The 26061-nt window shown below is 36.5% G+C and overlaps 1 protein-coding gene across 1 annotated transcript; it reads left to right on the plus strand.

Annotated features, from left to right (window-relative positions):
• The first annotated feature begins 1599 nt into the window (after positions 1-1599).
• Positions 1600-22408, plus strand: LOC140158595 (ubiquitin carboxyl-terminal hydrolase 3-like). The gene is made up of 15 exons (XM_072181748.1): positions 1600-2840; positions 4192-4252; positions 5169-5252; positions 7721-7804; positions 9264-9357; positions 10428-10501; positions 11394-11507; positions 12368-12481; positions 14912-15126; positions 16374-16451; positions 16881-16999; positions 17659-17778; positions 18560-18627; positions 19668-19708; positions 20424-22408. Exons 1-15 carry the CDS (start codon positions 2744-2746, stop codon positions 20600-20602), a joined length of 1542 nt encoding a protein of 513 aa, XP_072037849.1. The 5' UTR covers positions 1600-2743; the 3' UTR covers positions 20603-22408.
• Positions 22409-26061: the final 3653 nt, after the last annotated feature.

Below are 26061 nucleotides of genomic sequence, written 5' to 3' on the forward strand. Positions count from 1 at the left end.
AACTTGATGCGGCCTATGCCTACATGAGAGGGGAATCCCTAAAATGTCTCATGAAAACAAAGCTATTAGATAAATAATCAAGTTAAAGGAGTGTTTCGTGATCCTAGCATCCTCTTTTTATGACATTTTTCAGTACATATCCACGAAAAAGCCTATTCCCAAAATTTCAGTTGATTCCGATTTTGCGTTTGCGAGTTATGCATGATTATGTGTATTACACTGCTCCATAGACAATGCGTTGTAATTTCGTTCTGGTGCACCAGAACGAAATTCAAATTTCACGATATCTTTGCAAAACGAATTTATCTGCAAGAAATATTTTGTACATAAACATTATGTAGCCAGAGGTTTCCAGTGATATAAAAATCTCAACTTTTTTTGTGAAAAGTGGGGGCATGAGGCTGTGTATCACGAAATGCCCTTTAAATTACTCAGGGCACATCACAATGTGTCCAATTTACCCCTACCCCAGCATGTGTCCCACAATACCCCAAATTGGTGGGGGTAAGTGGGACAGTTGAATCATCATTTTTTTACATAATTTGCCCCGCCCTTCTGTGTAGAATTGGAGTATCGCCCCAAAACTAACATCAGACATTTGTCCTATGAATACTTGAATTATAAAAACATAAGTCCCCATTCACTATGAGTTTTGTATCAAATATTAATAATGTCCTTCAGTGTCCCACCAGTGGCATAGCGTCATAAGGGGGGGCAATCGATCTGAATTTCAAAAAATCCCATAGGAAAATGACCGAAAAACGGCATGTGCCCCCCCCCCCCCATCAAACCAACGGTTTCAGGCGCTAGCGCCCTAAAAGCAGCAAATTTTGATTTATAGTACCATTTAAAAAAAAAAATTTATGCTTTATCACATTTTTCCGCCCTTGTTTATTTACTAATTAGCTCTAATTCTTTTTGCCGCCCCCTTCGTTTTGTCGCCCCTGTTTTTGCCGCCCCTTCATCTTCCGCCGCCCCTTCATTTTGGCCGCCCCCTGCTTTTACCCCGGGGGCTGGCGCCCCAAAGCCCCCCCCCAAAAAAAAATACGCGCATGCCTATAATTGGCGAAATGACCTTGGGTTTTCGCTTTCAATTTAGATAGCGTGTGAGTTTTAATTTTCCCGGGACCACAGGATTCGATTATAACTTTTGACATCAATCAAGTTGTTTTGCGATTGCGAATTTTACAACTTGACTTTCTTCACCATTTAGGCCTAGGCCTACGTTGTTTATGTTCACGCTTAGTCTCGCACGACATTGGTCAATCAATTAAAAATGAAGCCAATGTTCCCCATCCCCACGAACTGGCCAACCTGGCCAAACCAACAAGCACGATGAGTCACATTTTGAATTCTATAACATACACTTGATGTAAATATGCGTATATATAGCAGCACAAAATAAACACTGTTATATTAAGTTTATCAGAAATTGAATCACTTTACAAGAGATTCACTGTAAAAAATATTAATTTCAATTTCAGTACTAAACAAATGGATTTTGGTGAATACTTATTTTTTCTTATGATATTTTTATATGGTTTCCAATCACATAATGTATCCGTTATATCTGTTTTAATCACGACTTAATCTGCGCTGAATTTATGCACGGGAGCTTAGAACAATCGGGCCGGCGAAGATAGCGGAAATAACCGTACTGATAACACCTGTAGTGGCGGATCTCATATCACCCAGCAAGAGCATCTGCAACTCTGCCATTGTTTCAGTATTATTGTCTACAACCTGGTGAACATACCATGGAGTAAATTGTGACGACAAGCAGTGTCGCGACACCGGGTGCGGCTTACGACGCAACGAGAAGCTAGCTGACTGCACAGTCACATGTAACATCATCAACAACAATAACAGCAGAAGCGAACACACCTGTCCGCATATCGAGCCCAGACCACGCATATAATAAAGTACTATTTGTGCAGGAAATGCGTTACGCTGGTGCCTTTTTCAGATACACCATTTCATTCCTCGACACATCGTGCCTTTTTTGCGTGTAAATGCAAATACCCTTTGTCTTTTACAAGATTTTGACCACTGTATGGCGCGATTGACATCGGCATCGCGTACTGCCACACAACACAGCAGTGCAGTCAGCAACCACGTTGGGAACATGATTATTAATGAATCACGTCATTGATTTCATATTGTGATTTTATCCAGCTTGCATTGTGGAATTGCATAACTCACTTCTGTCCTGTTGGTAGAATTAATAATAGATTAGTGAAGTGTATATTTTGTTTGACTTAGTACAAATTTAAATGGTGCACCAACCATGGCCATGCAGATATCAGATGTTGAAGTTTGAATGATAAGCTTACTGAATACGGAATATTGTTAAATTGTTAACTTGTATCCTGTCATGCCTGTTTTGTAAATCAGCTACTGTGTGACCTTCATAGTAAAATGATCACATTCCTTAAATATTGCATTAGATGTCAGTACTCTACAAAAACACCAATAATCCCAATGTTTAAGCTTGTCACTCTGCATTAGATTATATAGCATAAATCATGATTTCGACATAGTTCTCATTGGATGCCAAGAGTTTCAGTGACGTCTCCAGAAAAAGAAATTGTGTGCAATGATGCCACAATTGTCGCACAGGTGCTAGTACTTCTGCAGTACACTAGTTACATTAACATTATTATTGTTGAGAGTGCAGTACTGTGGCCAGAGAGAGGTCTGGGTGCTGCAGATAGAAAGGAACTTTGAATCTATTTCAATTCAAATGGAGTGTCCGCATCTTGGAAGCCATGTCAAAGTGGGAGTATCATCTATGACCAAAAAGACTAATGGGGACACAATTCCTTCCTGGTTTTGTCAAGGTGAATTTGAGACCACAGTTTGTGATTTAAAGTTGAAAATAGTTGCCAATATAAAATAAATACATGAAAATGATGTTAATTTTTGATTATGAATGACCTTCTTGGTTAGTTTCCATATTAGACTTGCTCACAAGTTCTTGAAATGTAGGTGTAGATGTATACGAGTATCTATGTACATTGACTGTACATGGTGGGCTTGTTGGTGGCAGCGGTGGGATTCATGGCATGTTTGATGGGCTCAGTATGAATCCCACCGCTGCCACCAACAAGCCCACCATTACATGGGGTCGGTATGAATCCCACCGCTGCCACCAACAAGCCCACCATTACATGGGGTCGTATGAATCCCACCGCTGCCACCAACAAGCTCCCCCATGCCCATGTACAGTCAATGTATGTATAGCCGTAGTTTAAATGCATGTACCGTACTGGTACCATACATGTGTACAGACACACATGCCAGCTATCTAAGATGATAATTGCTTAGATTACTGAATTTTCTTTAATATGAATGGCAAGAATTCATACCATAATCTGCAACATTATGCATTCCATACATGTACACTAGGGGGTTACCATTTGTAAAGTGCAAGGGGGAGCAAGCCATTTTTGGCACAGATTTTTGGGGCACTTTTTTGAGGTGGGCATTTTATCTAGGCTTCATACATTTTTGTAGCCTCCTTCAGAGAGCCCAAGAAAATGGGTGAATACATAGGATGGGGGAATAATAAACTACAGGGCTTAGGCAGCCAGCCGTGTAGGGAGTGTTTTACACACCCAAAGTTGTAAATACACACCCAGGTTTTGCCCACATGGCCTATACTTTGTACACAAATCTTAAATTTACACACCCACTTTTTTTAATTTACACACCCAAACCTTCAAATCCTGCCTAAGACTATGAACTACACCCTAAAAAGGTGCTTTAACTGTACAAAAACAAAACAAAAGAATGTAAACATTCCTGTTCACTGTGCTTGCAATAAATAGGACTTGCAAATATTAGAAGGTTGTATTGCAACTTTAATTTCATTTATCTGTGACCAATGCTTGAATATTATCAACTAAGGGCATCATTTGATTTCAGGGTTTTTGAAATAAATAGATAAAAAATAGCCCACTAGTATTAGTACGTAGACAAAAAAAAAGCCTCACTGATGGGTAAAAAAACTCACCAACTCTGTAGTAAGGGTATACATTGAAATTTGATGGAAAAAAATTGTCGCTTTCAGCCTGACCCAAACTCACATTCCCCCAGAGAATCAAATGGTGCATCCCTTAAAAAGTATTTTCTTTGCTCAAATGATGCAGAAAATGACTGAATGGGTATCTTTGTTATTCATATTTACAGTGTGCAGATCCACCAAAAGTCCTTGGATGTGTTTAGAATGTGGGATCATCACATGTGGACGGTAAGTTGGGTTTGCAATTTGAACTGGAAGTGTGTAAGGTGAACATGCATGTCTTACATTTTGTGTTCATTATTGTATTGTACATGTACTAGTACCTTTGACTGCATGTTGACCTATTTGAATGAAATCTGTGCTATAGTCTATCTACCTTGAGTTACCAGCACAATAGCTTTGAAGTTTAGCGTGTGATGCATTGGCTTGGCGTGGTTTCTTGTGTGTACATATGCGGGACGTTGATTGCACACATAAAAGTATGCACCAAGTAACGCTAAGCTAACACAGAACACGCTGAACTTCAAAGCTAGTGGCAGTAGTGCCAGTGACTCGAGACTATATGTGACTCCTCGCCACAACTGAGCCCGGATGTCGCCAGTGCCACTATTGAGATATGCTCCATCGAACTTAACAATAAACAATAGGAAAGAAAGGATTTATTGACTGTTGTATTGATTTTTCACTACTTAAATGTCAAGTACTATAGACATGATATACATCATTTTAAAGCTAATTTCAAGCAGAATATTTTAGTTGAATATCTCAAAAATGATGATTGGCGACATCCGGGCTCAGTTGTGGCGAGGAGTCACATATATAGTTTTAAAAATGTACATAGTCGATGATCATGAGTGACATGTAGGCCTACCGTACCCATTTCATCAAAGTTCCTTTGCACTTCTCGCCATTGTAGTGCATTTACATGTATGCATAAATACGCAATTGAGGTCTTGATATAGGCTAAGTGAATAACCATGAAATATCATCACTTCATACACACAGGGTCGCATGTAGCATCATGTAACCTTGTTCTTTTCACACAATCAGCGATTGTGCATTCAACAAATTTATACAAAGGTACCTTATGGAGAGCTTCACACTCGGTCATACTCACCAATAAATATTTCTATTTCTTGTGCAGTTATGTGAATGGTCATGCCAAGCAACATTGGGAGGAGTGCCAGCATTGTGCCTGCATCAACTGTCTCAGCTTAGGAGTATTTTGGTAGGTAGCTAAAGCAGGGGTGTCTATTCTTCCAGAAAATTGAAATTATTCCCTCACCCTACCGCGCGCACATCCGTCCCCAGATTCTTCCCCAACTGAAAACCAAAAAAATGGACCAAAAAGGGAAAATTTTAGGTTGGTTGCTATCTCCAGGGGGGGCACTCCCATATAATGACATGCGTCATGAGCCCTTGAAAAGATCCCGTTATTTTTGGCAAATCCTACACCCAATGACCTTGTTTTTTTCAGTAGCCTACACTGAATGACCCCCTTTCTTGAACAATTAGTCCTCAAAATTGAAATTTCGGCGCACTTCACACACATTTTGAGCAAAATAAATGAGTTTTGTCTAAGTTGTACTGTAAAATTGGGTAAAAAGCTATTTTAGATTGTCAATGATGTGAAATTTTAGGCGCTACCATACAAAATCACTCCATGTTTTGCATTGCCAACACCGAATGACCCCCTTTTTTCTGAAAATTTCCACACCGATAGACCCCTAGTTTCATACGCTGGTGGGCACAGGTATGTCACTTTCATATTCAAGTGCCTCCCCCGGGTGCTATCTACATGTACTTTTCCTTATTTTCTTGTTCCCTCCCTTCCCTGACTGAACATAGGTGTGTTGTGAGTTGTTCTATTCTGTCTTCCCTAAACGCATCAAATTCTTTCCTAGATGGTACAGTCTGGACACTGAACCATTGCATCTAAGGACTAATGGTTCAAAGGGAAGACAGGCTGGTAAACACCTCTAGGCTCTTTATTATTTTCAGAGCTAGCTGTGATTTATTATTTACAGGGGTGTGAGAGTTCAGCTTTTTTGTTTTGATTTTTAGCTTTTTTTTGTACTAGTACATTTGCTCTGTATAAAAGTATAGGATCTTCCCAAATTGCAGGTGTTTTGAGCTTTTTGCTATCTGGTTTTTGCGTCTTCAGCTCTTTTATATATGTGGTAACTCGCAATCCCCCTTAGAATTAAAATTCTTCTGTTGCAGAGTTCGGAGAATGCCACTGAACTATTGCATCTAGGGAAGAATAATCAAGGATTTGGATCTGAAGCTGAGGTTTAGAAGGGAAGATAAACTTGGACAATAGAGCTGTTAACTAATTGATGGTTCTTCCTTAGAATATCCCAAATGCTTCCCTAGATAGGCAGATGTCCAAACTAAAAAGAAAATGGATTTTGTATGAAATATGCAAAGCAGAGCTCCCTTAATCTTAGTGTGCAAACTGTGCATTATTACCTATAGTATGACCACTAGTCACTATTGCCCAGGCAGGGAAGAAATACTGACCCAACTTTTCACTGTTTTCCATGGTTTCCCTCAAATAATTATTTTTGGGATGGGAATGGGTAAAAGCCAAAGGACCACTACATAAACATGCTAATGTTATGTACCCATTATAATTCTTCCCTAAATGATGAATTCACCCACCCTGTAGAGCAGTCACTGCCAGCCTTGCTCACTGCCAGCCAGTGACCATCTATTTCATTCCAAAAATACCATAAAACATAATAATACATAATCGTCATCCAGTTGTAGTATATGAAGTTTGGAATTAAATTTTGATTGAATTCCAAACTTCATAATAATACATGTTCCAGTTATACATTTTCCCCCAAATTAGTTTTTGTTTTTTTTAATTTTCCTTGAATCCTGTTGACTTTCTTCTGTTTTTCCCCTCTCTTTTTTTTCTTTTTCAAAATGCAAAATTCTTCCCCAAAGGGGTAAAATTATTCCCTCCCCTTTGGGGGCGATTAACGGAAGAATAAACGCCCCTGAAGACATATCTACAACGTATTTGTACTTTTAAAAAGTAGAAGTACATGTAGGGGATTGAATATTACACAGATTATCTGTGATTTGCCAAACCAGAATACCATTTTTCTCAAAAAATAATAAACAAAAGTTATGTATATTATTGGGGCAAGGAATCCAATTACTACACTGAAATTTCTGTGACTCAAGACAAGCGGTTTAGTATGATAGGAAATGAGGTACATGTACATCCTAGCTGTACCTTATTTCTTATCATAAATAACAAACCACTTGTCTTGGGTCACTGAAATTCCAGTGTAGTAATTGGATTCCTTGCCCCTATAATATACATTTACTTTTGTTACCAATGTGTTATTAGTTTTGGAGAAAAATGGAAAAATAGACACAAATTTATCCAGGGGTGTATTTTTCCTCCAAATGTGTATTTTGGAACTAGATGTGCTAATGAAGTGAACAAATAATAAGCAATCTAATTTTTAAAGACCAATTCAGACTTTTTACCAATTTTGTCCCAATATATTTAATATGATAAAATTTATTTTTCAACAATCCTCTCAACAAAAGTGAACCTTGCCATAGTAAAGATATATAATATGTTAATTTTATGTTTTACATGAATAGTACGGACATGCATTCCACTCAAAATTGAACTTATGATTTCAAAATTGCAAACTATCCCCAATACAGCTATGAATGCGATGAGTTTGTTGTCAATGACACAAGAGCAGGAACAGTGAAAGAAGTGCGGCACTACCTAGAAGATGTACAGAAGTAAGTATATGTGAACATGTCTGCTGCATAGTTTGGGTCATCCCAGGATTTGTAATATGTGACATGATCAAGGGGAATGAGTCGCATGTCGGCCCTGGTCGAAAATGAGTTTTACACAGGTTTCTAAAGAGGACATTTAGAACTTTCAGAAACTGAAAACCCCATGTTGATACAACTTTTTTTTGTGAAGTTACATCAATTTATCAATTGCTGAAAACAATATAAAACAAAAGAATTTTAACACTTTCTTTGCCAATATCTAAAAATCAATATTAGCGACATCCGACTCATTTTTCCTTGATCGTATCACATATGTGCTGCTACTGCAGTCAGTGTAAGGCAGCTATTTGGTGTGCACATCTATGTGGCATCTTAAAACATGCATGTGCGTATGAGTATGACAGCTCGAAAGGCTGATTATTTGATTTGTTTTCCTGATTGACTGGTATTAGTCACATTTTGTATTTAATTTTTTTATAAGAACTGGTAAATGTAGGCCCCGGCAAAAAACGCAATGTTTTGATGTAAAAAACGAGATCCAAAGTTTTGAAAAGAGAGAAAAGCGAGATTTCCTCCGGAAAATGGCACAAGAAGCTTTAAAAACGCTCCGAAAATACAAAAATCCGAAAAAGAAAAAAAAAATTCCTCTGTTTCCCTCTGTTGTTCAGATTCGGTCAATGACAACAGTGAGGATGTGCTTCCTTTACTACCTTGTCATCAGACGGCAAAAAAGTGACAAAAAATTGACCTTTAATTATGTTTTATAGTCAAAATATTCCAGTAATTCAATAAATATAATGATATTTGGCCTAAACTTGAACTCATTTGAAATGAAATGTCAGTTTTATTGAGTAAAGCATGGGTTTTTCACTCGACCTTGTGCTTGCAATGCTGCTGAATTCTGCACTTTGGCGAAGTTGGAACTGCATTTTAATGGAATTTGGCGAACTTTTATGGCATAAAGCAACATTTTTATAGTAAGTGCACTGCTTGGAAACTTTTTTAAAAAGCGAGATATATTGGTTAATAGCGAGAATCACGGCGTGAAAAGCGAGATCGCGTTTTTTGCCGGGCCTTAGGTAAATGTCTTGCCTTTAACCAAGATAAGTAATGTTAACTCTCCAAAGCCTACATCTTATGTAATGGAGAGAAAGCTGAAGTACTTTGGCCATATTGTCAGGAAACATGGAGGTATAGAAAAACAAATTTTGCAAGGGGCTATGGAAGGCCAACGAGGAAAAGGACGTCCACCAACATCTTGGACAAATGATGTGAAGCTGGTTTCTAACCAAGGAATGCAAGGTGCAACGCACTTGGCATCCGATCAAGTGAGATGGCGTACTCTTGTGAAGACCACAGCAGCGCTACACAGCGCCACCTGACACAGAGAGAGAGAGAGTAATGTAGGCCTATATTTTTTTTTATGTCACATTAAATTGTCTATCATATTTTCTTCCAGTGCACAGCTTAACAAACAACAGAAAAACAACTTAGATATAGGAGATGAAGATTATGTAGATGGACCACCGAAGAAAAGACAAGCTACCAATAGTGTAAGTTGTGATGTGTTTGGCATGCTGAGATAGGGTCCAATATTGCTAACCTTTATCCCATTGCAATTTGTATTAATGTTACAAGCACTTTTTCACACATGCATTTTTGTTTTGAAAAAGCATAACTTCAAGGAATAATTAGATTCATTTACATTGTGTTGTTTTCAAGTTGATTCATATTGGGCACAGTGTTCGAAATAAGCAAGTCCTCTTGTCCAAAAATCACTGGGGACAACCATATTGAGCTATGTACTTATCCCCTGGACAACCACTATATTTTACCTCAAAAATCATGATTTTTATTAAAATTATTTTGACATTTGACTTCATGTTTGATTGTAATTTGTATCCTTAAGCGAGATCTATAGACCACTGCTAGCACATGGTATGTGATATCCACTTGTTCAGCATGTCCAGTTCTGTTAACCATTTCATTGAGTTACCCAATGGTGGCAGTGCTTGAGATCGCATGATCAGAAACCAGGGATCAGAATGGCGACAGATTTTCCAGAACAAAAGACATCAAACAAATTTTATTTTTTCACACTCAAAAATATCACACATTTTGGGGACAACCAAAATGTTTTGAGGAAAAGAAGAATTTCTGCTTTAGTTATCCTCGGGACAACCTCCATATTTTGCTTATTTCGGACACTGATTGGACCATTCTAGTTGTAATCCATACACCCCTGTGGGAGACCGTAACCGTGATAGCCTCTGGGTGCTGATAATAATGAAAGACTTAATATAGCACCCAATGCTATGATGGTGTGATTTCATTTTAATGAAACTGAAAATATCAGTCCGTCAATGATAACTGCAGTACACACAACACACCTGCTATTGTGCAATTATATCCCCAATACATATCCAAATATTAAGTCAGTGACCTATGAAAGAGGAAGTAAATTCAATATCATTCCATGTGGTTTCTCAAAAATGTCAAACTGATCTGCATATGAATGAGGGGTTTGTGCCTTAAATATGTGCAGGTTTGTACCTTTATTTTTTGTACTGTAAACAATATTTGCTTTGTTAACCATTTGATATATGATTATCTGATATTTCAGAACAAGCAGTCAATCCTGGGCCTAAGAAATCTAGGAAATACATGCTTTATGAATGCAGTACTCCAATCACTCAGGTAAGTTGGGATACAACTTTCATGGTTTTGTTGCTTCAAGTGTGATCTTGGTATTAACAGCAGAAATATGTTTAGGCAATTAATGCCGAAGTAGGGGCAAATCAACTGATGATGTATTTTTGATGTGCATAGCAGAATTCTTATTGCCCATCTTACCCCCTTAGGCACTACTGCCTTTCTTCAGGTCCACCTGATTTGTTTATTACATAATATCATCATCTGAATGACCAATAAAATGGAGCTTTTAGATCTCTTGGCAACTTCGAGCTTTTCTATTAATTCAGATATGAAAAACCAAAATAAAATTACATCATACATACAAAAGAAAACAAAGAAAATAGACTCAATGGGCTAGCCTGGAAGAGCCAGAAGCATCAAGACACTGTCACCAAGCGGTGTGACTCCTTGTTAATCCCCTTAAAGCTGCACTGACTACTCTTGCCATATCTTTCGCTCAGTCAATATGTGATATAGCCCTCTTTGTAACCAATCAAAATAGCTAATAATAAAGTAGTGCCCATGGGATTAACAGGTGCTTGCAGCTGAGTGATGGGCTCCAAAACTTGAGTGGTGGGCTCTGCCGTCCAGCACCGAAGTAAGTTTAGACTTTCGTAAGTAAGAATTTTGAAATAAATCAAATTTAAAATTTAATAAAATTAAAATATACAGTTCAGGTGTCAGAATCCTTATTGCTCATTAAATAATAATATCATTACAGTTCCATTGTATTTTAAAGTAATACTTTACCATCATTATGATCAAGATGATATCTTTATCTTAGCCATCCACCTTCAATTAACTTCAATGTTGCGCTTGTACTGGTGTCTTTAAATTTGTTGCCCGTGTACCTGTAGTAATATTTTTGGTTCACTTCGTATTTTTTGTATTCCAGTAACATTCACCAATTTGCCGGTTTCTTCAAGGAATTGCCGGCGGTAGAGCTTAGAAGTGGCAAAACGGCAGGGAAGAGAATATACAACACACGCAACCTCAAACATGATGATGTGTAAGTAACCCACATGTGTCTTTTGAAGTCCAAACCTTAATTCCTTACCAATCACATTGAAACAGGTCAGTGACAGAAATCCACATTTAAAGATAATCCATAAAATAAGGAATAATTGTCACAAAAATTCAGTATTCTACATCTGCCATCAATGACATTAAAGCAAACAATCAGTTTGTTAGCTTGGTTGAGAAATCTGAATGTTTTGATGATGGATCACATAGCCCTTAAGAGTGGCTTGAGTGGAGGTGGTTTATGTACTGCCTGCCCCAATCTTGCTGAAGTGGGGTAGGGTTACTGGTTGTCAGTTTTGGCATCCAGGGCGGGTACAAAGTATCTAAGGAAACTGGATGCTGGTTAGAGATACACAATGTTTTTCTCTATTGAATTTGTAGTTGTTACTGTGACATTGCCTAGAAACTTGTATTTATTTGATTAATTTCGACATTGGTTCATTATAGTACAATGCTCATGGTACACAGCAGCATTATAATAAAGGAATATCCCATCATGCATTACAGTATACCTGCTTGCTCCATAGCAAACATATACAAAAATAAGTAAGAGCTGCTTAAATAATGAGACCTATAGATGGATAATTTCACAATACTTTAGGTGTCATATTTTTTAGTCTAAGCACCCCTGAATTAAGTGAGTAAATTGGAATTAGAAAGAGGGATTTTGTGTACATTTTCAATGGCACATGCAGCTCTATTATGATGTTGCAAACCATAATGGGATACGTATTTTTGAGCTGCACTATGATGTACTGAGTAGTTGTATTTGAATTAATTTGCTAACCTGTGATTTGATATTTTTTAAATAATTTGTCTTATTTCTCTGTGTGTTTTTTGTGATAGATCATTGGTAGAGGAGTTGCGAAGAGTACTCTGTGCACTAATGCAAGGCAGTGGTTCAGCAATCTCACCAGATTCGTTATTTACAGTCATGTGGAAGATATTCCCAAGATTCAGGTACAAAAAACAATAGCATTTGCATCTGCTTGTATGCTAATTTTTTAATTTAGGATTTGTACTACATACAGATCAGGAAAAAATGTTCATTTCCCAGGAATGTAGACAAATTTGCCTCAAACATATCAGGATTTCCCACCATTTCTTATGTATTTTTTTAAAAAAAAAAAAAAAGCATTATTTCCCTCCAGATTACAAAATTTCACAGGAATTCACCAATTTTCCAGGCCTGACATGTATCAATATAAAAACGAAATATTGCGAATTGGGCAGGGAGCTCTCAAGTTGGACATATGTTATGCTGTTCTAATTTATATCAATGTGGCCTTTGTATGTATTTTATCAGATAATTCCAGTATATACATAAAGGTCAGTGTTTTAGTGTCATAAAATTGACAAAACACAGTAAACAGCAAGTGGTGCTAAAAAAATACAGAATCCAAATGTTGATGTAAAAGGTTTTTCATTATAATATCCAATAATGGTAATTTTCACAAAGTTTTCCACCCAAGAAGAAGTAGTGAAATAAAGTTGCTCCAAAAATAGTGTATATTTACATTACAATGTAAATACAATGCTCACATGGCTATGAGTCATAGCACACACAGCATTGGTTGAAGTATTTATAGCCTGGTAGGGAATCATCACATTTAAATTCTAGTGGTGAGTGAAAAATTATCTTGATGATGACTTTGAACTCATGGGTATATGGTCAATTCCAAGCAACCTCGCCCAAATTGTCAAAATTTAAAAATCAAGTCAAGTATGTGATTTTGGTCTCATATTGTAGCTAAAAAGCTATATTTTCTGAAAACGTACTTTTTTAGGAGGAAATGGTGTCCATTGTTAGAAAAACATCCTAATTTGCATAAATTTGCATATTCTTGACTGGTAAAAGCAGCAAAACTAAAAACACAGCAACTGCTCTGTACTGTAAAATTTTGGAAACAAATTATGCATGTGAATATAAAGTTTATAAGTAGCTCAAAATATTAACACCAGAAATTTTCAAATTTTATAACGTGTAGCTTCGTCAGCATTGTTTGAGTACCAATTTTACGATTAAAAGCATCATTCCGCAACGCAAAAGTATCATTTATTACCACTGCAATTTTAAAATAAGGTTGATTTTCATTGAAACTAGAATGCAAAGCAAATTTATTCATCCCTATCCAATGACCCAAAATTAATTTTCAAAAAGTCTAATTTGCGGCGGTAACGACCAATTAAAGTTACATCATTTTTTAACTTTGCGGAATGAGGCATAATTCATAATGTGACACTTTGAAAAAAAAATATTCACAATTTTGGGTTAGAACTTTCTGAAATGCATTGCACAGAATTATCTTTACAGTAATTGAGGTTTCAGCATTGCCTGAACCATTGTAAGTGACATAACTCCACAAAACCCCTGCATCATTCCATAGCGCCATAAGGATTCATGGATTGCAAGGATTTTTTCTTTAAATTTACGATAAAATAAAAACAGTGATGATTATTTCTTGACAGATGGTGATAGTTGTTATGTTACATCCTATGGCTAACACCCAGTGCTAAATTTCACTTCCAAGAATTTTAGACTAGCAAAATGTTGACATAATTTTAGTTTCAAAATGTGACCATGCAACACAAGTTATCTGATTTAAAAAAATCGGTGATAAATATTTTTGGATAAATATTGATATTTGTCAGCTAACATAAGTAGCCAAGTATATAAAACACAATTTACTCAAATTTATTGATCTATTTATTTTTATTTTCAAACACGGACTGCTTTTCATTTTCTATGGGATTTTACACACAGCATCATTCCATAGCGCTCCTTGCATCATTCCATAGCGTGACTCTAGTGTCGGAAAATTTGGCATAAAGAGACGATGCCCAAATTTTTTTTTATTTTTACTGACAATTGTCAGTTTACATCCTAAGCTTTAGATTAAGTGGCAAATTTAATATCTCCGATTACAAAACTCACAGAGTTTGTCAAAAATGTTTTAGTGCAAAAAATACTGGTCCCGTGCGCATCATTCCGCAACGCGAACTTTGCATATGCAAATTAGAAAATTAGGGTGGTTTGGAAAAGTTTCTCCTACCTTAATCATTCACTAACCAAAAATACTTTAACATTATGCTATTCACCTTATGCTGTTAATACATATTTGGCTGCTGCATCAAAAAGAAATTCGTACAAAGGCAGTTTGCATCATTCCGCAACGCTTGGAATTGCCCATATACATCAAACTATGAAATCTGTTTTTAGTAAATTAACATTTTAGGGACGCATTCCTAAATAAGGTACCGGTATATTGTGCAAATTTGATGTTCTTGGTGGTGAGAATTTAACAACATTGATAACTCACATTGAAATTTTCCAATGGACCAAAACAAGTGATGGAAATGTTGATAATTGATTCCACTTGTTTCCTGTAGGGGATACCAGCAGCAGGATGCGCATGAATTCATGCGTTACTTGCTGGATAGACTACATTCAGAGCTGCAAGGGAGCCTATGGCCTAATCAGACGCGCCAATCATCTACCAATGGTAAAAGCACCATTGTGACTGTCATGTTTGGTGGCTTGCTGCTTAGTGAGGTTCATTGTCGTATTTGTGGGTCCTTCTTCAAAAAGATTGACCCTTTCTTAGGTGAGTTTGTCAAATGGGATTTTAAAACTTGAATCAAGTGTTTTATCATACCACTACAGGAAACATCAAAGACCACTGCTAACCGAATATATTTTCGTAATGTGCCGAACAGAATCTAATTTTTGTAATGTTTTTCCTATTTTGCAACAATTAAAATGTTTAAAAACGTAATTATTTCAATATTTAGAATGATTAAATGGTATGATAAATTCATTATTAGGTTCAGCATCTGTATGGTCACTTCGCGCATATGATAATTTCCTGTACGATACCGGCGCTTCACCTTATAACTATTAGTATGGTAATCATAAGATCTTGAAATAAGTGGAGTCTTCAAAAGTCAGTATTGTTGAGAAGTCATAATTGCTGTGAATCCATAGTAATAGCGCACCTATAAGGCAGAATTTAACTTGGCCAGGATGTTCACCATTTTCTTCTCTCTGAGTGACGAGCAACCATTGTAAGAGGAGTCCAACTTTATGAATCTGTTTGGCTAATAATACATCAATCATTACATGGATTGTCAACACAAGTCTGGTGTATTCCAGGCTTCTATATATTTCATTCAAATATTGTTTATAAGATCAAACAAACAAGTTTTTACATTCAAAGCTGCAAATAACAGTAATATCAGTTTATATATCAATTTGTGAAATGACATGCATACTGATTGTATGTCAACACCTGGAGTAAACATCCATACATACATTGATTTGCTGATTTTGACAGCACGGTGGCCGAGCAGAATGGGCTCCGACTCATAATCGGAAGATTGCGGGTTCCAGCTCCGGTGACGCCATCGTGTTGTGCCCTTGAGTAAGGCAATTTATCTCAATTACTCCTCTCCACCCAGGTGTATAAATGGGCACCGGCATTCTTAAATGCTGGGAAGGTAACAGACTCGCTGTGGAGGAGGTGTAGCGAACCCACTATAGGAACATTACATGGAGGAGTCTGGCCAAATCGCCAATGAAAGAGAGATGGGCACTCTGATCACTGTTTATACAGGTCGTCTCCTTTACCTTTACCTACATTCATTAGTGATAGTGATTTTCATTATCAGTAATAGTGATTTTCAGATATGGCAAAAATGTATGTTCAAAATCTCTTGGTATTGTTGATGTATTTGCATTTGTCATGTTTCATGTTAACAGTCAATGTTTAACAGCGTTTTACATGACAATTTTAAGCATGTGATTTCAACAAGGAGTTATTGAATGTCATTAAGTTTCCTTTGTTCATTACAGATATTTCACTAGACATCCCAGAACAGTTTCGTGTGCGTGGAAAGCAGAAGGACAGTTCAAATGTGTGTAAATTAGAAGGTGAGTACTATTGCCAGGTATTGAGGAGAAAGCGGATGTCTCGATGGTATCCTATGTATGTCCTGATGAGGTTTCCTGAGCGTTTTTACAATTCCTGTCACTGGTTATAAGACAGGACAGCCAGGAATTTGCTGTGTATTTCTATTTGCATGATATATAATGGTCCTTATTGGCTCTGCAACATAATCTGAATCTGGAAGCACAAGTCTGTAACATTATCACTCGTGCCATGAACAAAAGAATTGCCAACCCAGGACGAGCATGGAATCCAAGTATCAACATTTCAACAAGCACCCTAAATGATTCTGATGTCTGAATTTCTGGTCAAGTTGACTTGTATTTTTTTTGAACTTCTAAACATTTCAAGATATGTTGCAAATTGAATTTGATGTCATTGACTATATATTTTGTGACATTGTCTTTCTGCAGACTGCATACGTCAGTTCACAGAGATAGAAGAACTAGCGGAGTCGGAGCACTACATGTGTACGCAATGTAGAAAACGACAGCCCTCCACAAAGAAGTTTACTGTACGATGTCTACCAAATGTAAGCCTTGTTGATATATGTTGAATTCAGTACATGCACAATTGAATAGAGGGAATTTGTGTTTTCAATCACTGATTTGAACAAAAAGAATCAAACATGTCACTGGTACTCTACCAATTTTAACTTTAATTTACTACATTGGTTGATTCAATGTGACTTTCAAATCATTGTGCCTTTTGCTCTTTCTAATTGAAGGTTTTGTAACTTGAAGCTACTTTCTGACATTAGCTACTTTGTGAACATCATATGCCATCGGCAAGTTGAATTCAAGATAAATAACATGGATATAGGGTTGGAAAACCAAATTGATATAAGAGTATAAGAATGGAAATTTCAAGCTGTATAGAATTTATGAGTTGAAGTCATTTATTTTAGTGTTAAACCACAGGAAAAATCCACTGCGTTGGTAGGATGTGGTTTGACATGAGACAAATATAATTTGTAAGCTTTTATAAGTGAAAACTTGAATGCAATTTAAGCAAAATATCTGCATTTTTTGCTGTCTGTAGTATGCAGCACCACTGTATGTACTTGCTGCCACAATTTGAATCCACTAACTCAATGCATATTTGCAGTTTAGGTCTTTGAGTCTTGAACTTTAAATTACATATTTAGTTTTTAGAGAATATGAACTAGTATTTATTTGCAATTTATTGCAGGTTCTATGTGTACATATCAAGCGATTCCAGTGGACAGGTTTCCTACGGAGTAAGATAGATACCTTTGTAAAGTTCCCTGCCAAAGAGCTGGATCTCAAACCGTACTTGTTGAAACCAAAGGTAAGCACTTACTAACTTGATCTACGGGCGGACAAGATTTGGCAAGTAGGGTTGGTCGATCAGGATAAGTTTTTATAATTCTTTTTTTGGGAAAGGCTAAATGACCCCCAAAAAAGCACTGAATGTTTGAAAAATCTGGAAAAAAATCTTAAACATTTTCGAAAAATTTCAGTCAAAACGATTCCATGTTGTAATACCATACAGCTTAACAAATCTACAAAATGCCTAATTTGGGTCAATCAGGCCTGTAGAACAGGGTTCTTTTCTTCGTCATTTAGGGTTGTGTTTTCTACCTGCTATCTGGGGCATTGAGATTGTAACTACTTGCCCAGCTTTCTGTATATTCTCTATGACAAATTAAAGAAGCAAATTGCCATACCACTACCAAACTACATGGTGAGCTTAGAGAACTGGGCTTCACTAAAAGCACAATTGAATTGTAATTCACAACTTGGTCTTGGTGGTAGCATGACACAAGATCAAGGAAAATTAGATAGTATTTACATTTTTCCATATTGTCTCAATATCAAATGGCTCAATGGGTCAACTTGTTTCCCGTACACTTTCTGACCCAACATAAAATTTACTGGCCTAGGCCCCCGGGCCAGCTCATCTTAAATCTAGCTTGCTGTAAGTTTACAGTTCGAATGAGAATAAAACAAGCTGAAAATTGAATCTTATGGTGTTAAATGTTTGTGCAAATGTTACTTGCAAAACAACATCTATGCCTGCATTTGTATTCATAGTGACACTTCATTTTATTTTCACTTTATGTGTACAGGAAGAAGATAAGAATGGTACTACATGTATGTATGATCTAGCAGCTGTAGTTGTACATCAAGGATCTGGGTAGGTTAACAATGCTTAGCTCTCAATATTAGGAGAGGATAAGTGTTTAAATGGAATTCACACTCGTCAAATTTACAATATTACCCACAAAGTGGAGATGTGGGGATGACTTCACTCTATATTGCCTCAAACTTGCATCATATTATATTTATTGAGCCAGGATTTTGATATTACCTTCCTTAGTTACATTGGTGCACCACAGAGAAATGAATCGGTGAGAATTGACAGCATTCATTTACTGATATGAATTTATGTTGGTGATATTTGACATTTCAGTAGTGTGAACTATTAAATAGTCTGTCCACCAATTGTGTATGTCATTGTGTTATGCTTGCTAGTGACTACTAGCATTCCACAAGTAACAGGCAAGACTTTTTTTTTGTATTTCATGCCCGCAAGGACGAGCTTTTATTCATTTTGTTGCAAATAAAAGACTACAGTAATAGTACAAGCACAAAAGTAGAATACAAGCACAAAATACAGACAATACCAATGGGAGAAACATCTAAAGGACCCTACAGCTAGACTTTTATTGCTGACCATAGCACCTGTGTTCTATAATGCGATTTAAATTTCAGATGTCATTTAAAAGGTTGTTTTGGACACAACTGCGCAGAATCTGTTCCCTAAATTTGGCAGGTTAATTCCAACACAAACTGTACATCAGTCATCAACCATAACGTTGGCCTACTGAGTATGTCAGTCTGTCTAGTGTAGAATGGCTTGTGTGCGTGAATTTTGATGTCAATGTCAAATTTAGCTTGTGTATAATTATATATAGAGAGTGTATGCGATACAACATCATTTCTGATAGAGTCATCCTCATTTTAATACAATTCTGTCCTCCAGGGGGAATTTAGATTCCCACTGCAATGGACAGCCTCATGAACCGTTTGTTTGCTTTCTTCTTGTCCACTTTTGCATCCGCTTATCCATCAAAAAAACTTGACGACAGACAGCTCACTATAAAATTGTTTTTCAACAGACCTAGTAGAACTATGATCATGTAGATAACTGTTTCAATCTGTATTTATTTCCAGTGCTGGTTGTGGTCACTACATTGCCTTTGCAAAGCAAGATGGTAAGGAATTGAAATTTGTATTTAGTTTTCATCTCTCTAAGAATATTTTGTACCCTGAAACCACTAACACAGCGAAAAGTTTCTGATACTACGCTGTACCTGAGCATGCTGACTCAGCCCAAAGAAGAAACAGCAAGAATTTGACAATACTTCTAGCCAACATCATGTCGCTAGAAATATTTTACTCTCATTATTTTAAGTACAGTACCATATCCTAAATGTAATTTGGATCTAGAAATTCAAATCAATTCAATTTACTGCAAAAATGAAAACGATCACTTGTCACCCTTGGAACTGCTACAAAAGAGGTGTCAAAATTACCATAATCCATAGACGTATTTGTAATGGCCAAGTTAATTTTTGTGAGATATTTTGTTTTATGAATCTCTAATTCAAGTAAATGAGTGTCAGTAGCTTGAATACATAAGTTGAATTATCATCACATTGCTATGGACTAAATAAATAATGGTCTACACCCCTATGGAATACATGACCTTAATCTCCCACACACACAGGGGGTGTATATTTCAAATGTAGTCACCCATTCAGGTACCATATTTGCAATATTTTACACTCCTTGTGCAGAAGATTAAGGTCATGTGCACTGATGTTACTGACTACACCTACACCAAGTGGATATCTTAACAATTTAACATAGCAAAAAACAAGCAGTTGTTGCCACTTCACCTTTTTTTTGTTCTTGTTCTTTCCCCAGGCCAGTGGTTTTGCTTCAACGACAGCAGCGTCTCACCAGTCGAAGAAAAAACAGTCCTGCGATGCAAGGCATATCTCTTGTTCTACACCTGTCGCAAATATCAGCAGAATGATCACTTTCAATTAGCGCAAGTATTACAAGAAGAAATCACACATGAAAGTAGCAACAACAAGGTGTAGCAATGTATGTACTAATTCGCTATCTGCATCCTCAAGTAATGTAGGCTATTACATTACGACAACTATGAAAATGTGCAACTTTTCACATTTATAAAATGTGCGTCTGGTTAGTGGATACGGTGTCATTGCGTCCATCTTATCGGTCAATAGTGGTGATCATATCGCAGACTTTCAAAACAAAATTTTCACTGTTAATCAATCTCCATTTGCTTCTCTCTAACATTTGCTGCAACATGTGCTAGAAAAGACTTGCAGTTCCAAAAATTCACAGATACAGCAGAAGTATATATGCCCTTTGGTAACTGCATTCAAATTAAAAGGGAGGGGGAGCATTCAGTCTACTTTTAAAAAATATCTGCAAGGTTTTTCTTCATAATTTGTAAACATATTTAGGATCAGTGGAGTGCTGTAAATTAAACGTGTAAATTTCATAAACATACTGATAAGTAAACACAAAATTTGTCACAATTTAGATTTGATATTTCATTATATATTTGATTGAATACTTTGAGTGTTTTTGCCAATCATGCAGGAGGAAAAATACTGTTACATTGGTAATCTTCACACGATTAGATTTTCATGCTGCAACCATTTCAAAGATTTTTGCTTATTTTGGATTTCATTAATTTTAAGTTTTTTACATACTCGGTTACTGGAAACCCCTAAAAAACAATTTCACATGTGGTTGATTTGTGCCTGCTTACAAGAGTACAAAATGGCTTGAAAATTAATGGAGCATGAAAATGTTGACCTTCACAGTACTTGCTTGCTTATTTGAGTGTTGTTCTTGAACAAAAACAGAACACCATTATACCCGCTTGTCCTGCATGACTGCTCCCAAATTCTCACATCCAATCTAGTGGCTCTGTATCAGCACATCCACATACGTTAGAATGGGTCTTCTAGGATTTCTCTTTCCATGCATTTGGTGTTCAATGGATCAGTTAGTTTGGTCACAGGCTCTTTTGTGCTTGTGAAGAATGCCCAGCTAAGCATGTCCTCTTTTCTTTTTTTCACACACAAAGCGTGCCACACTCGGGAGGTAACCATGCAGCTCTTTGTAACTTGTAGGGTAGGAGTTATCAATTGTATTTGCTTGTGGGTCATGTAGGGCCAAACACATGTCAAAGATTTGTGTTTTAGAGTCAAATACCCCTTGTTTTGCTTTGTTTTCTGTACATTTCAGAGCTGCTCAAGGGCCAACCACTGCAGGCTGCCAATTGAGAGCCTCCGATGTAGGGAATAAATAACTTATTGTGAAAAAAAACTACTTGAACATGCTAACTTGAACAATTTATAAAAATTAAAATGTTAAAAGTTAAAAATTTAAAAATAATAAGTTTTCGTTAAAGATTTGTTACTGGTGTTATAACAGCCTGATGTACTCGTAACCCTGGGACCACTCATGTAAATGTTGTAAGCATCCACATGAGCAAACATTGGTTATTTGTGGATTTGTAAAGCAAAACAAGGATATGCGATAAGGCTTGATTTCAAAGTTTTTTATGGCCATTCTCGCTTAGGGAAATTTTTTGTAAAATTACCCAATCAGTGGTGGGCTATATTTGTAAGAACTGATTTCAAATTAAAATATTGGTAAGGAACTTGTGCAATGCCAATCTTTGTTAAGGGCTATATTTGAAACCCAAGTCCTCACTACGGGTGTTTTTGTATGTCTATAAAAGTCCTTGTTAAAGGTCAATTTGACAATGTTTTTGACATATGCTTACACCATTTCTATATAAGTGGCCCCAGGCTTGTAACACAGTGACTGCACCTGTTACATCTGGACACATTCCATTCATACCTACAATCCTACATGTAATTTGAACAGGTGAAGGTATTGTGATAGTATCATGCTGCTTGTTTTGTCGGCAAAATGGTGAAAGGCTTACAATCTATCTGTAAAGGCTTGCTTCCTTTTAAACCCACAAATCAGTCTATCCTTCATGTAACCATGTACAAAATTAGCCAATTATTGTCAAGACTTCATGGAGGGATTAGACAGCTTTAGTCTGTAAGCTATATAATCCATGTCTTGGTACTAGGCTAACTTCACATATGCTTACATTAAGGTAATACCCCCAAATCGCCATTCCAGGGGTAAATCTGCCAGTGATATTTTTATATCCGGGTTTGAACGTCAGATTCCACATACTGCGATCAGACTTACATGCGAATATATCCCCTGGAATAGTACATGAACGGATGTGATTATATTTATAGGGAAAAGTTATATTAGTTTTACAAAATATTGCTATTCTTCTAGACAGAACTGGGCTAATTCATACACCTCCTATGGAAGACTATCACCTTAATCTCCACACAGGATGTAGTCAGGTAGTGTCATTTACAATTCACACTCCCTGTGTGGAAGGTGGTCATGTCTTGTGTGCATGGATTTCAACTGGAATACCCCATTACATGGTTGTATTGCCTCAAAATTCAAGGATAAAATGACAGTGTACTTTCAATTCAGACTTGAAGATCTAGATTGTTGACAAGCGAATTGGGACAACCCCATCTTTGCATAACAGATTGTGTATTTACCACTAAGGCCTACACCAGCAGTGTTAGTGATAATCACACCTATCATATTATCAGAGAAATTAAACAGTTGTAATCATTCTGGGACCAATTTATGTGTTACAAATGTATAAATACTAGGGCTATTGAAATACCCTACCACGTTTTCACACAGAAAGAAGGCAGGATTCCCCTCGCTAAGCGCGCCCCTCAGGAAAGCTCAGTCATAAAACGGATGGATTAAATGCATCAGTGATACACCCTGCCCAGGATTTTAACAAAAGAAGGCTAGCATAGGAAAGCTGCAGGATGGCGCACACCTTCCTGTGTAAGGGAATTTCAATATGAGCCCCTACTAAACTTTTGTTTCAAATTGAGCTTGGTAGTGGTGTCGGTCAAATCGCCTTTGTGTGTGTAAACCCCGGGTGTAAACCTGGCGGGATAAGGTTAGCACACATGGTTCGATACTGCGACCAGAGATATATGCACCAACCGTCAGTACCAACTCAAGGTAAAACAAAGCATATTGTAACACCAAATTTAGTGACAACATTGGTATACAAGGCAGCGCATGTAAGGTAGTTTTACTCTGTGTATTGTTTTTCTTTTGTATAATTGATTTGGGTGGTTCAAAATGTCATCAGTTGCATTCATCTTATTTCATACTCTGTCACAGTCTGTTGTTTTGATAACCTGTTTTAGAATGTATATTTAGGCCAATTCATCAGTCACAATATTTCAAGAGCAAGTGAAATATATAATTCTAAAGATATAATATTTAAATAAAGACTTGTAGGAAGTTCTTTTTATGCTTGCAAAATTTGAAGACTCTTGATTTTAAAGCTGCTTGCAGAATGAACAACATCAGTGTAGCATGTGTAATGCAGTTATAGATAAACCAGTAAGAAATGGTAATAAAGTTAAGCATATAAGTTCAATATAACATGGTATTATTTTATATACCCGTCATTCAAAGCCACCTTAGTAAACAAGCTATAAGTTATTATAGTGTGCTTTATAAAGGGATGACTTGAAGACCATATCCGGACCTGATTTTGTTTTTGGTACTAAATATCTTATGAAAGGTTAAAGGTCATAGTAACTAGAGAGAGCATACTCTAAAACAATGTTGCATCACAGATAATGTCTTTGGTTGCATAGTTACTATTGTACCTGACTATAAGTTGATTGATTTGCAAAATGTGTGTGAGCGTATTAACCAGATATTTATAATTCAACCTATGATATTATCCACAAAGCTTATTACGTTGTTGGCGGGGGTGTCTTGGAGTGGTTTTACTTTAAAGTGGAGTGGATGAAAAAAGAACATTGTGTTCATGAATTGTTGATTTGACTTTTGCATAACTTGGTTTTACAAATTGAGGTGCTGTTTTTGATTTCAATTGTATCTAAAGACATAATACAAGCACAGATAGACTGTATTGCGGTATGCTGTTGGTGTTTCCAGTTACAACTTTGATGGATTTGGTCGTATTTTTTAAGAATTGGTTTGATCTGAAAGAAAAAATATTTCTGTACTGTTTTACCATTTAAACCATTCCACTTTTGATCAACTAGCTAGTTGATCCATCCTATTGCCTATTAGACGTGAATTATTTAATTTGAGTAATATGTAACAGCATAATAGAGTTATGAAGTTGCTATGTTATTTTTGTGGAAATATTTGAATTCTATTTTGTATTACGAAGGTATAAATTGGGCGAGATATTTTGTCATTTGTTCCTTGCAGTATTATGCAAGGAGCTGATACTGGTACAGATATCACAAGCTATACAACTTGTCATCATGTTTAGAAACATTTGAGTGGAGCTTTCGATTAGGTATTCAAATTGAGATTTCATGCTGCCAATGATGTGCACATGTAGGCAGATACATTTGCCATAATTTGTGTCTAAAGACATGCTACCTATCTGCAGAACACATACATGTAGGTTTTCAGGTACATGACTTTTTTCTTTTGTGGAGAAGAGCAGAAAATGCAACCATCTGATTATATTACTACTTGTTTATACTGCATACTATGAAAAGTTAGCAAAATAGCAAGTCAATTTAAATTAGTTCACATTATATAACTAAAAATGGGGGTTATAGCTCCCTCAACAGGCACACTCTGTAGAAAGCTCCATTAAATTTGCTTCAAATCAGTAGACCACATGATATGTTATATATACAAGTTCATTTCCATGGCTTCACTTAAAATCATGTTTTCTATTATCAAAGTATTAAATAGAAGGTTAAAGACATGGATGATCCAAGTTCCAAATTGTTAATTCAAGTATTTTTGTTAGATAACTGTTCAAAATGCTTGTTATGTAAATGTATTTGTGTTAAGTATTTAAAAATGAAATTGGGTTACAAGATACACAGTGTCTCTTAAAGAACAGTAACATCTGGGTTTTTTAAAAATATTTTCTTGAACCAAACAAGATTGAATAATGTATAATAAGACAGCTGTCATATACTTTAGAATTTTGAAAATTGACCGCTTCTATTTGAAATATAAGACTTTTATGATGGCAGTTCATTTTGGATCCTGTCCTCAGATTCAATACAGCTGTCAATGAGCTGTACCTGAAGTATCAAGTACTGGGTATAAGACCTAATCCTTTAGTTGATAAGAATTCTGCAATCTCATTGGACAAACACCACTTGGATAAAGATCCGTATTACCTGCGTACTAATAATACAGGCAGGTAATATTTCCCATATTACCTGCGTAGTCCTAACATGCGCGTGTCTGCGTAACATGACTCGTGCGATATCCTAAGCCTCGCACGAATACTTCACGCGCAGCATAGCTGCACTGTTGAAAAAGGAAGGAACTGGCCTACGTTTCAGCTTGATTATCTACTAAATTCCTTCAACAAAGTTTACGAACAAGTCGGAAGATAATATAATTCATGTTCACTAAA

The sequence above is a fragment of the Amphiura filiformis genome, chromosome 8, assembly GCF_039555335.1.
Source record: "Amphiura filiformis chromosome 8, Afil_fr2py, whole genome shotgun sequence".
Lineage (NCBI taxonomy): Eukaryota > Metazoa > Echinodermata > Ophiuroidea > Amphilepidida > Amphiuridae > Amphiura > Amphiura filiformis.

Coding starts and splice junctions, on each gene's coding strand:
- LOC140158595 (XM_072181748.1), top strand. CDS start 2,744: ATGGAGTGTCCGCATCTTGGAAGCCATGTCAAAGTGGGAGTATCATCT. Junction 10,502..11,393: donor GCAGTACTCCAATCACTCAG/GTAAGTTGGGAT, acceptor TTTGTATTCCAG/TAACATTCACCAATTTGCCG. Junction 15,127..16,373: donor AAAGATTGACCCTTTCTTAG/GTGAGTTTGTCA, acceptor TGTTCATTACAG/ATATTTCACTAGACATCCCA.